This window comes from Myiozetetes cayanensis, unplaced genomic scaffold (assembly GCF_022539395.1).
Source record: "Myiozetetes cayanensis isolate MyiCay16 unplaced genomic scaffold, myiCay2020 scf22, whole genome shotgun sequence".
Lineage (NCBI taxonomy): Eukaryota > Metazoa > Chordata > Aves > Passeriformes > Tyrannidae > Myiozetetes > Myiozetetes cayanensis.
In genome coordinates, this window is record NW_026087434.1 from 6,254,879 (window position 1) to 6,267,691 (window position 12,813).

The window sequence follows — 12,813 nt, forward strand, 5'->3', positions numbered from 1 at the left end:
CTCCTCTGTAAACCCTCTTGTGTGCTCAAGGATCATCCACTAGAAGGTATCAGCTCATGGCCAGTTAATGTGCAAAGGGATGTGCTCCAAGGTTGATGCAGAATCAGCCAAACATCCCTGGGCAACCCCTGGCCCAGCCACAGTATCCCAGGCATGTCACCCAAACCCAGGTGCACCCCTGGAGCAGGCACTGTCACATCCCAACTGCATGGATCCATGCCCTTCCCTGGGACCCTGCACTCCAGGCGATGCAGCCAGCTGGTGTTGGCTGCTCCATCCCTGCCCCCTTCCCTTCAGACCTGGGACACAGCTCATGTCTTGCCAGGGGCTTCCACCCTCACTGGCCTTGGTATAAAATCCACCTTGGCCTCCCAGGGATCTGAGGACCAGCTTTGGTCTCTGAGCCACAAGGCTTTGGTGGAGACAGGAACCAATAAAAGTCACTTCCCCGGGGATGCCAGGGTTAAGAGCTCAGGTCTGGTCAAACTTAGGGAGCTCCAGTCCCAAGACTTGAGTCACTGCATGAGGGTCAAAAAGGTCCTGATTCAGATCCTGGCCTGAGGCACACAGGGCCAGAGCCAGCAAGGGAGAGCAGCAAGAAGGGGAGCAGACAGAGCAGGAGATCAGAACTCGCCGCCCAGAAAGGAGAAGGCCACAGCCAGGGCCAGATCTGAGGCATCATCCAACTGCCACTGGTGTTTCGCATCCTCTGCTCCACTTCTTAATCATCTGTTATTTCAGGGCGAGATTTGTTTTATTAGAGAAAGAAAAAATAACAATACACCTTTTATCTGGGTGATTTTCCCTGAGGTGTGTCAGGGACAGGGGAGGAATCCAAGATAATTATTATCTGTCAGCGCAGCAGATGGAAAGTGGACGGATTGAGAAGGTCACAAGGCTGGAAAGGAGGGATGGGATTGCAGCACAAGGCAAGGTGCAGCCTGTGAGCAGGGTCAGGGTGTGCCCAGAGCCAGGGCAGGAGGAGGTAATTCCCAGGGAGCAAGACAGTGGTCCTTGGAAAAGAGGAGCTACTCGGTGCTGGCAGGAGGTCGAAGGGACCTTCACCAAGGGCCAGCAGGGGAAGCTCACAGGGGAGCCACGCTCACGAGTGGAGCCAGCACACACCCACAGAGCCCGTCAGAGGGGACAGAGGGACAGAGCCAGGGCGGTGCAGCTCAGCTCCCACTCACCCCTGCAGGATGAGGCTGCCCTTTGCAGTCACCCCAAAAGTCTCTCGCTCAGCAGCCCCACAGGAGACGTCACCGAGGGTTATCGGCGGCGGAGGAAGGGCGTGGGCTGGCCGGGGAGATGTGAGGGCATGGCCTTCCTCAGGTGGCCTTTGGGCAAACACAGCGGCCGGGCACCCCCCTCCTTCCTCCCGGGTCCTGTTTACAGATCCGCTTGGCCCAGCCTGGGTGTTAGAACTGCTAAGTGCACAGATAACACCATTAATAAGCACACACTGCTGATAGCAGAGGGGCAAACATCACTCCTAACATTTACCAGCGTTCTCCCAGCCTCTGAGTAAAGGCAGCTTCTCCAGGGGAGTGATTTCTGCCATCGATCCAGTTGGTTCGACTCATCCTCTCCCTCCCTGCCCCTCTCCTGCACACTTGCTTACTTAATGACTTGGTTAAACTTGTGTCAATACATTCCACTTAAACAGCTGCTAACTCTTCAAAATAAAGACCAAATTAGGCAGATTAACCAGTCTCCCAGGGCTTTACAACCTCTCTGTGTCCAATTTTAGCTCCAAGGCCAGGATGAGGCAAGTCAGGCTAGGAAGGATGCCTCATCTCTGCAGCACAGATGCACAGTGACACTGGAAAAGCCACTGGGGCCCAGCAGGCACTAACATTTTGTTTCAGGCCCATCTTAGAAGGAAAAAACTCCAATTTCACCCAGTCTTCAGGATACATTCCAGACTGTTGGCTTCCATTTCCCAGTCCTGCATGGTCACCACAATTTAGGACCACAACGCTGAAAAATAGCAAGTTTGTTAATGTCTTGTACAGAAATCAATGGCTTTGGTCAACAAAGAGACAAGCAAATAGCTTTTGGAAGGTTCCAGGTCCCTGCTGAGCTCTAGAACAGAGTCCAGAGGAGAGCCAGGCACCTGAAAGATCTCGATTGCACTCAGGGTATCCCAGAACATGAGAGCAAGGAGCAAAGACATCCAAGCCAGTTGTCCAAGCAGGCTGTGAGATGCTGGTGCTTTGAGGGAAAGCAGAGCAAATCTAGCCATGGGTATTCATGAACACCTGCCCAGGTCAAAGCTCCCAGACTCCACCACAGCAGTGCAAGGGTTTGTCAGACATTAAACATGACCCTTTTGCTGGCAGACATCAAACAACGGCTGCACCAGCACACAGTGGGTGTTCTCACCCAGGAGAAACGGGCCCCTTTCACTCTTGTTTTCCATCCCTTTCGTCACATCCCCACACACGATAACCTGTGCTCCCTCACCCACTCCTACCCCTAATCAGCTTCTTGGGAAGTGTTACAGGGCTCTGAACTCCCAAATCACGTGTATGCCAGCTCTAAGGACCTCAGGGCTTCGGGGTTCATCCTGGGACACACAAGTAAGCCCTCTCTTTCTGAGGAGAGGTCCATCCCCTCTTGATGGACCCTCTAGACTCACCAGCTCAGCCAGAAATGCCAAGTGCCTGTTGCCAGCCACAAAACCAGGAGGATCAGCTCACCACAGGGTCCCAAGACAGAATCAGTTTGCCCTAGAACAGAAGAAGGATCAGATTGGACCTAAAGCTTTGCCTTTTGGGTCAGTTTGGGTATCTGTGCCCCGGATAAAAGCACAGAGGAGTGGTAGAGTTGAAAAAAACAATCCCAGGGTCTACCTAAAAACAAGTGAGTGGGAACTCAAGTGGATTTTGGCCAAAGCAGTGTGGGTAAGCACTCCCAGCACAAGCCTGTGCCAGGAGATTAGCTCTACACCTGCCTGAGCCATGGCACAAATTAGTCACCGCTGCTTGTGGTTTCACCAGTTGGCACATCCTTGCGCCGAGGCCGTTCACATGGGGCAACCCAGCAGGTGTACAAAGGAGCTGATCCCCATTGGCTGCCTGTGGCAGATGTGAGAGCTTCTCACTGAGTAATTAATGTAATGACAATAATAGACCCAAAGTAAACAGGGTGGAAAAAGAAATAAATCAATGGGCTGGGAGCAGAGGCCGCACTCAGTGAGGAGCAGTCCTGACAGCTCCTGTCTGCACCTGGGACATTGGAGACTCTCGTGTATTCCAGTGCCATTCCAGCCACTGGTGTGAGATCGGCTGTGTCCGGCGCTGTGCCAGCAGTGGATCCCTCTCAGCAGGCAGCAGGAGGCTGCAGGCAGGTAAGGGCTGGGTTTGGCTGTCCCACACAGCTTGTGGGCTCAAGGGGTTGGGTCCATCGCTGTGTGCAGCCTTGTCGGGGCACTTGGGTACCTCCTGGTGCAGCCTGGATGGGTTTCCATCTGATCCTGCTGATTTTATGACCTCTCCCTTCCCTCCAGTGCAGAGGAGTTGTGGCCCTAGGAGAGGGGAGGGAATTTGCTCCTGTGTTACTAAGCTGGGCGAGTTTTGGAGCCAAATGGGGAAGATTTTAGGATCAATCTCTGCTAACAGAAGTACCAAGGACTTCAGGGCTTGGGAGTTCATCCTGCAACACACACATAAGCCTTGTCCTTCCATAGAGAGGTCCATCCTCTCCTGATGGACCCTCCAAACTCAGCAGCTCAGACAGAAATGCCAAATCCCTGCTGTCAGCCACAGAATCCAGGGGATCAGCTCCCCACAGAGTCCCAAGGGCAAGGGCAGGCAGCAGCACCTCAGTGCACATGCAAAAGAAGAGGGAAACACTAAATTTCAACTCCTTCTCAAACAGTTTCTCCCCCAAAGCCCCAAAACTACATAGAATGTTTCAGGTTCCCCACACCCTCAAATACATCTCAGGGGGCTGCTTTCACTCCAGCCACCCCCAGCTGCAGACAGAGTCAACCCTGGAGTGAAAGCACCTTCCCATGTTCTGAATCCATAGAGAGGCTGATCTTGCCTAATTGCTGTATGGGAGCAAGGAGATTTCTCTCTCATGAGCAATCCTACAAAGATTTTCCTAAAAGCTGGATGGAAAAGCTCCCAGGCTCAGGATGTCTGCCTGAGCCAGTCCCTCACACTCCTCTGTGCCACTGTGCTCACAGCCCTGTCCTGCAAGTAGAATAAGAAAGAAAACTGGGTATTAACTGTGTCCCAACGTCAGCCCATGTGGGTGGGAGGTTGGATCTTCTCCCAGCAGCTTAAATCAAACATTACAGGCTCTCTATTTATTCTCTCCAGCTCTGTCACAATTTGTGTGACCATTCAAAGAGAGTGGTGCAACTCTCAAAGCCCAAAACCACAAGGAAGAAGTTGGACCCATCAACTGAAAATCAAACATCTTTGAATTTTAGAGCAGGTCCGAGCATGCTTTGTATTTCCACCTAATCCTTAGGACAACAAAGGGAAAGGAGGGAACCTGAATCCAGGGCTGTGTGTGGAGAAGCTGTGAAAGATGAGGGTGGGAACTGTTTGAGCACCCCTGGGTCCCAACAGCTCCAAGTACCGGTGGGGCAGAGCAGAAACATCAAACACCCATTTTAATGCAGGTGTGTCTGGAGAGGTTTAGAGATTTTGGCAGAAGGGCCTTTCCCCAGTGCCCTTCACTGACATTAGGAAATTTTTAATGCCTAACCTGGTCTAAACACCAACATTTTTCCCCTTCATCCAGCTTCTGAAGAGGGAAGGGGAAACTGCAAAGCAAGGAAAGTAGATCACCACACAAGTGGCTCTCACAGCAGAGCACAAAAACTCTCATCTCAGCGGGTCCCCCCCTAAACCTCCCCTTTCTTCTCCACAGCAGGTGACCCCCAGGCCGATGAGCCATGCCTGGCAACAAAGTCTCCAGGCCCTGCCACCACTGCAAGAGCAGGTCAGCATCCGGCCCAGCAGACACCTCCAAGATCCACTACGAGAAGTTCTGGCTGTACCGTCACTGCTCCTCGGTGCAGCAGAGGGACAGGCAGGCCCAGAAGGCCGGGCAGCTCTTCTCGGGGCTGCTGGCCATGAACGTCGTGTTCCTGGGCAGCGCCTTCATCAGCAGCATGATCTTCAACAGCGTGGCCATCACGCTGGCGGATGTCTGGATCCTGATGACCATCCTCAAGGTCTTGTGCCTGTTCTGGATTATCTACTACCTGCTGGGCACCAGCCGGCAGCCGCACGCCGTGCTCTACCGGGATTCCCACGCTGGGGCCATCTGGATCAGGGGTAAGGCCTGCTTTTATTTCTCATATCAGGCCTTCTTCCCAGGGCTTGGAAGGCACAGAAATTCTTCCCCCACTATTAGGAGAGCTATGGGATGTGTAGCTACAGTACTGGGAATCTCACAGTGCCCTGTCGGGCTGGGGGAAGGCAGGGGCACAGTGAGTGCCACCGAGAGGAACCAGAGCAGCCAGGAAAGCCTGGAATGGGGCTTCCCTTCAGCCTCCAGCCCATCTTCAGGCTGTGGTCCCTTCCCCAAAGAACAATCCAGGTATATCCCACCTACAGCCCAGCAGCTGAGCACCGTGGGAAAGATGTAAGAAAGGTTTTAGGCAGGGGCACTTTGCAAAGCAAGAGGAGAATCACCATGTTTACCCTCCAAGAGCGTCAGCAGCCCCATGCCACTCTCGTCCTTGTTTAACATCACAGCAGCCTTGTTGCCAGGGGAGGATTCCTGCCCAGTGAGTCACACCCCAGCGACACCCAGGCCTTCCTGGGAGAATTCCCATCAGTATTTGCCCCACTTTGAGAAATTACATTTCTCCAAGCACTCCTGCCTCTGATCTATTGTTGGCTTCTTAATTAGGGATGGTCTTATTAACCAAGCATGGAGAATCGACAGGAAGAAAGCTGCAAGGGACTTGAGTACCTAAAGCTGCAGAGAAATGTCCAAGGGAGAAACAGTCAAAGCGTCCCAACTCCTGCAGACTGTGCTGCCACAAGCCTGAACAGACCTCTGCTCATCTCAGGTTTCCTCCTCAAGGCAGAAAGCACCACCCACCATTAGGTTGCCTCTGTCACTCCAGATTGCACAGCAAAGCCCCAAAACCCCTGTTCTCACCTTGTATCCAAGCACAAGAAAATACTTTGCACTGACCAAACACTTTAAACAAGTCAAAGCACACAACCAGGCTCAGGAATCAGGCTCTCCTTTGTCTCCTCTCAAAATCATGAGAATTCCAGGCAGGAATGCTTCCAGCTCCACACAAATCCGAGCAGCACAATATCTCCAGTCCCCAGCCGAGCCCAGATGCTCCACAGACATGTCTTTATTTACCTGTGCTTTGCTGTTTGCCCAGGGTCGGTGCTGCTGTTCGGCAGTTGCAGCATCCTCCTGAACGTGTTTCAGATCGGCTACAGCACAATCCTCATCCACTGCAAATCCAAGGTGGACATTGTGTTCCCCAGCATTGGAATCGTTTTTATTTGCACCCAGGTACTGCATGTTACCCTTCTGGAAGCTTAGCTACTCTCTCTGTCCAATTCCTGGGAGCCCAAGGGGTGGGGGGAAGTGAGGAGACTTGGGAAAGTGGGTGCAATGAGGCATTGTCATGAGCATTGAAGGCACTGAAGTATCACACACCACTTCAAATGCTAGCTGCACTCCTTGTGGACCACACTGAGAGACACAGGAGTAAGATTCAGGGAGAAATTACCCAAGAGATACCTGACATACCTTAGAATCCAGAGGAATTTGCTTTAAATCAAAGTACGGAGAGAGGAGAGAGAATTCCAGATTTTACTGGGGATGTGTTTGCACCAGTCTGAGCCCCAGCCTCTCTCTGTATTTTGCCAAAAATCCTTTGCACACAAAGATATCTCACACCCTTTGCACCTTTTACCTCAATACCAACCCTCTTCTTTCCAGACCCAAAGCCTTATTTGAAAAATAAACTATTTCCCACCTCAGCAGCAAATGCCCCTGTGTACAGGGCAGAGGAGCACAGAGCTCCAGGAGGTACATTCAGTGCAGGCACACACGTGCTGCCCTCACCCAAGGGTTCCAGCATTGCCTCAGCACTGAGATACAGGTGCCCACATGTCCCTGCACCCTGCACAGAGGCAGGTTTGCTCCCACTTGGACCTGCACCTTCTTGTCTACCTGTCCCTTTCCACCACGTGTGCAGCCTGCTGCCAACTGCACCCTGCTCACATCACTATCATTACCCATTTGCAGGCTTATTTTCTGTGGCGTCACTGTAAGGACTGCATTCAAGTCCAGCACAACTTCACCAGGTAAAAAAAAAGGGGAGAAAAACTGCCCTCTACTGCTCTAAAGAAACTTTTCCTTTCTGCCTGTGATCTCTGTTACTACTCCTTCTTCCTGCTAGGACTGTCTGATCCTACACAGATTCTCTATTCTGGCTCACACAAGCCAAGCTATGCCTTGACCAGATCCATCTTCCCTTCACTGACCTGGGCTCACCAAATCCCTTCAGTTTTCCCTTGTGCCTTTGGACTGCTGCAAAGCTCGTTCCTTCCTCCCAGATGTTTTCCTGGCTCCTGTCTCAGGGCCCAGTTCATAGGGTGGAGGATGAGGTGGAGTGGTCTCCCCATTTCTATCACTGGGAGATGCCTCAGCCTAGGCCAGTTTCACCAGTGAGCCAGGCACTGCCTGCCCTGCTCCCTTGGAAATGGCCAAATGGGAATGTACTCAGCAATGTCTGTGTGTGCAGAGTCACACCCTGATGGCTGCAGGCAGAGCAGGCACCGACATGTGGTATTTGCACCGATCTGTGCACGGGCCAGCAAGAAGCAAAGGGCAGCACCACATGGCAGGTGGACACTTGGGTTGTGAATCGTCTCCCCTGAGTGCCTGTCTCCCCTCTCAGGTGTGGGCTGATGCTGACCATAGCCACCAACCTCCTCCTCTGGCTCCTGGCCGTGACCAACGACAACCTCCACGTGGAGATCGAGTCTCAGCTCCGGGAGGTGGAGCGGCGCTTTGCAGGCAAGGTTCCTTTTTCACACCCCCTATTTGTGTTAGGCTGACACAGATGACTGCCAGAATTCTGAACAATTCGTGATCTCAGGGATTCAGGTACCACCAGTTCTCCCAAATGCTGAACTTTCCTATTACTGGAGGTTGTTTTGAGGAGATGTGCTGCTAGGGGAGAACATCTTCACCTGGAGAGAGGGGATCTGCTATGAAACCCTGGAACTGCGGGGGTAGGAAAGGAAAAGCCCACCATAAATTAGCATTTTTGCTCATTTTTACCTGTTAACTCGAAGCACAAGATTGCCAGAATAGAAGAGGCTCATGTAGTTGCAGTGCTCTTCTTTCTGAGGATATAGGGGAAGAAAAGGGGAGACTAACATTCCAAGGGTAGAGACAGAGGTGTTTTCACTGTGAAGGAAGAAATGTCTCTCACCCAGCACCATAGGTGGGATAAGACCTTTGCTAAACCCTGATATTCTGAATCCTCACAGCCATCAGGACTGAGCAGTAGTCACTTAACTTCCTACTGACCACTGTTCAAAGTACAGAAATAGATGTGCCTGCACACGAGAAACTCCCAAAGACAGCCATGAAATCCTGGCCATCTCCCTCTTGATTGTTGCCTTCCTTTTCCCCTGCTCCAGGCAACGAGACTGCCTTGTGCACGTGCCCAGACACGACCATCTGCAAAGTCTTCCAGAAGGGCTACATCCTGCTCTACCCCTTCAACACCGAGTACTGCCTCGTCTGCTGCTCCGTGCTCTACGTCATGTGGAAGAACGTGGGGAGACGCATCAGCCACCACCACGTCCCTCACGCCAAGCCCAAGTTCAAGCTCCAGGGGGTGGTGTTTGGGCCGCTGCTGGGTGCCATTGCTGTGATCATCGGGATCTGCGTCTTCATGATGTACCAGATCCAGGTCACCAGCTTGGTCCTCAACCGCCAGGTCTTCGTGATGTATTATTCCTACTACATTGTGCTCCTGCCCCTGATGAGTGTGGGCGCAGTGATTGGGACAGTCATCCACGCCCTGGAAAAAAAGGAGCTGGACACGCTCAAGAACCCAACCCGCAGCCTGGACGTGATCCTGTTGATGGGCGCAGCCCTCGGCCAAATCGGCATGTGCTACTTCTCCATTGTGGCCCTCGTGGCCTCTGACCCCAGGGACCTGTTGAACAGCCTCATCCTGTCCTATTCTGTCCTCCTCATCTTTCAGAACATCACCCAGAATGTCTTCATCATTGATGGGCTCCACCGGCAGCGCTTCGTAGCCGCAGTTGAGGCCAAACACACCGGGTCCACTGGGCAGCACGTGGTGGCTGTAGAACCACCTGGGGAAGAGGAAACCACAACCAGCAGCGAAGAGGAGCACACGCAGACACTCCCTGGCAAGGAGGAAGACACTAAAGAAGAGCAGAATCGTGAAGATCAGAGACGGATGAGCGTGCTGGAGCTGGGACAGGAGCTCCGGAAAGCTTCCCTGTCCTACATCCATAGCTACTCTCACCTGAGCTGGAAGAGAAGAGCATTGAGGGAGATCTCGTTCTTCTTGGTTTTGTGCAACATCATAGTAAGTATTGTGCTCTCTGTTGTGTCACAGCCTGGCCAAGCCACAATGAGCTGTGACACAGACATGCTCTCGTTGTCTTTCTCTTGGGCTGCTATTCCAGATAAAAACCTTTGCCCACCAAGTTTCAACCTTCTGGTGAGACCAGTCAAGACAAGTTTTGCTGTTAATGCCCCAGTCTCATAAGTAGAAGGTCTCTCTTTTAACCTCGGAGTTTGGGGAGGCTGGGTTTCCCGGGTGCAGGAAGGAGATAGTTAATAAATCCTTTGTTTCCTAAATTTTAGCTTTTAAAAAAAAAAAAAAAATTAGGCTCCTTAAGGGTGTTTCATGAGAAAGGTGGAGAAATGTGAGGCAGCAGCAGTAAGTCTTTGTAAACATGAGTCTCCAGGTTTGAAACTCACCCAGCAAAGTACACTGTGCTCTGGGATCTTGAATCAACACTGCAGCCTTAATCCAGTGAAAACAAATTGCCCAAGGAAACAGTGAAACCCTGTAGGAAGATGCAGCAGGCTGGGGTAGAATGAGGCTGTCTTTAGGTTTCCAGGAATTTAACAGGATCTGACTTAACAGCAAGGAGTCAGCAGCATAATTAAGGGATTTTCCTTCTCCTCCCTGGCAAGGAGATTCCTCTGATACTCCTGAAATACTCCTACAACCAACCACTTGAGCCAGTGTGGAGATTAGGGTGCAGGTAGGGGACAGTTTGTCAGGCTCTGACTTGTGCTTCTTTTCCTCCCACCTCTTCAGCTGTGGGTCATGCCCACATTTGGGGCTCATCCTGTCTTCGAGAACGGACTGGAAAGGTCATTTTATGGCTACTCCACCTGGTTTGTGATCGTGAACTTCGGGCTCCCCCTGGGTGTGTTCTACCGCATGCACTCGGTCGGGGGGCTCCTGGAGGTCTATGTGACAGCCTGAACCAAGCTGGCCCCCCACCCCAGAGGTTGGGAAGGATCAGTGATGCTGAACAAAAGTGCAGAAAGCAGCGGATATGCATGTGGAAGCTTTTAAGATTCTTCCCTCCGGCTTCTGCTTTGAATTCTCCTGGCACATCCTCTCTGTGAGCTTCAGAAGAGGTTGTTTTATATTACCATTTTTCTCTATAGAGAAGAGACTCAAAGCCCATAAACAAACTCTCACTGCTCTAAGGCCCTGCACGCAGTCAGCAGTCTACCAGTGGATGCTGCATGGCAGCAAGTGGGACTTTACCAGCTCCTATTGAGATCTTCCAGATAAAACAATGCAAGAGTAGCCTTCAGCAAGAGTAACAAAGGCTGACCTGCACTCCACAGAACTTCAAAAATCCAGTTAGGGTTTGCCAGGCCCACCCTTGCTCACCAACCCACCATCCTGCAGCACAAAGAGACTGATCAGCCACACCAGAAGGACCTACAGCCATAGTCATTCAAACATGAGCCAAAAATACACTTTTTATGTGGAATTTTCAAAAAGAACCTGGGAGCTGCTTTAATGGTCAGAACAGGCACTATTTCTGTTTGCTGCTGTTGCTGAAATCTGACACATCAACTTGTGCCAGTCTGTGGGACCCAGCCCCACTGAGTGCCAAGCTCCTGCAGCCCTCAGCGCTGACGGGCAGGAGAGGTCATCACACCTGCAGCAGTTGAGTGCATCCAAACATAGGAGCAATAACATGACCTTGCCTTACTGAGAATAAACACTACTCCTCACAGGCACCCCCAGAGCCTCGAGGAGCAGCACTGTGGGTGATCTTCACTTACCATTTACTTTCACACAGGGCTGGTTCAAAAGTGAGCTACTGCCAAATGCCCTGTGAATCCCTCCCCACCTCCAACACTTCATCCCTCACTGCTGCTTTGCACATCCCCAGACACCTCCCAAGCTCTCTGAGCATAAGGGAACAGGGCTGCACGGCGGGGTGCCCAACCACAGACCCGTTAGAAGGTGTTCTGTAGGGGATGCTTGCTTTGGAAGCACATGGGGCTTGTGACTATGGGTCTCAAATACAGAGCCTGATGAATGGAAATAAAGAGAGATTGAGTTTTCATGTGTGTCTTGTGAAATCCCTGGATCTGCTCTGCACTCACCAAAGAACAGGTTCAAAACTCACTTAAACTGCTCTTGTGTTCAGATGTTGGATGGGACCCTGAGCAACCTGGTCTAGTGGAAAGTGTCTCTGACCAATGAGATGAGCTTTAAGGTTCCTTCCAACCCAAAACATTCTGTGATTCTGAGATTTAAGAGCAGGTCTGTTCTACAATCAATCAAAACCTTTCACGGCCCTTACCCAAGGCCAAAGCACCACAGAACAAAAGGCATCCTCGTTATAACTTCTGTTCCTCTATAAATAAATCCCAGAAGCAGCGTGGTTTTAGGATCAGAGCCTGTTTATGGGATTTTTTGTGATTGTGATCTCTCCCAAGACAGTTACAGTGATGAGAAGTAGAATTACAATTAGGATTCAGCATTTGGGCAGTGATAGCACCTCTCTGTGAAACTCTGAGACTGACTGCACGAGCATGAACTTTGCCCAATAAGTGTTTGTACTTAGGCCCATGTCAACAGAAATATGTCATGAGAAATAACAGCTGGATAAATTAGGCTTCAATAAAGTTAATTATTATTCTCATGTCAGTGTTTGTACCATGGGATCCACAGGAGACACATGCTAAGGTCTGACCTTCTTCCCATTGACTGACAGCCTGGGGACAAGCAATGATGGCACTTCACAGACAAACCCATGACCTGGATTTTATCTGCAGTGCAACAGATCAAACAATGGTTTAAGCTACTGAGCCTTCACAGAGCAGGTGACTTTGGAATGCCACTGAATACATGACTGAAGACATGATTGCCATGGATAGGAATGAAGCCCACCAGCCCCAACTCTTACCCACAGCCCTTCTGTGTCCTTTCCTAACAACCCCCAGGGCCAGGGTGCCTGTTTGACAGGTCTCAGCTGCACAAAGGTTTTAGCACAGGGTTCACAAAGTCAGCAGACTTGATCCTGTTTGATCTCCAGTGATGTCCCATGCCATAAACACAGAAACAGTCAAACCCACACAGTTCAGGCTCATTTTTCCAGAGTCCAATCTTCAGTTCTGATTACAAAGAAAAAAATCACCCCTGCAGAGGGAGCCAGCCTATGGTCATCTAGTGGCACAAGTCATCCCAGCATAAGACAAACAAGATTATAAACCTCTCTCTGGAAAAAAAAAAAAAAAAACCAACCAAACAAAACACCAACCAATCAA

The 12,813-nt window shown here is 51.1% G+C and overlaps 1 protein-coding gene across 1 annotated transcript; it reads left to right on the forward strand.

The window, feature by feature from the left end:
* The first annotated feature begins 4,915 nt into the window (after window positions 1-4,915).
* OTOP3 (otopetrin 3) lies at window positions 4,916-10,498 on the forward strand. The gene is made up of 6 exons (XM_050319251.1): window positions 4,916-5,300; window positions 6,374-6,510; window positions 7,252-7,310; window positions 7,907-8,025; window positions 8,658-9,583; window positions 10,328-10,498. Exons 1-6 carry the CDS (start codon window positions 4,916-4,918, stop codon window positions 10,496-10,498), a joined length of 1,797 nt encoding a protein of 598 aa, XP_050175208.1.
* Window positions 10,499-12,813: the final 2,315 nt, after the last annotated feature.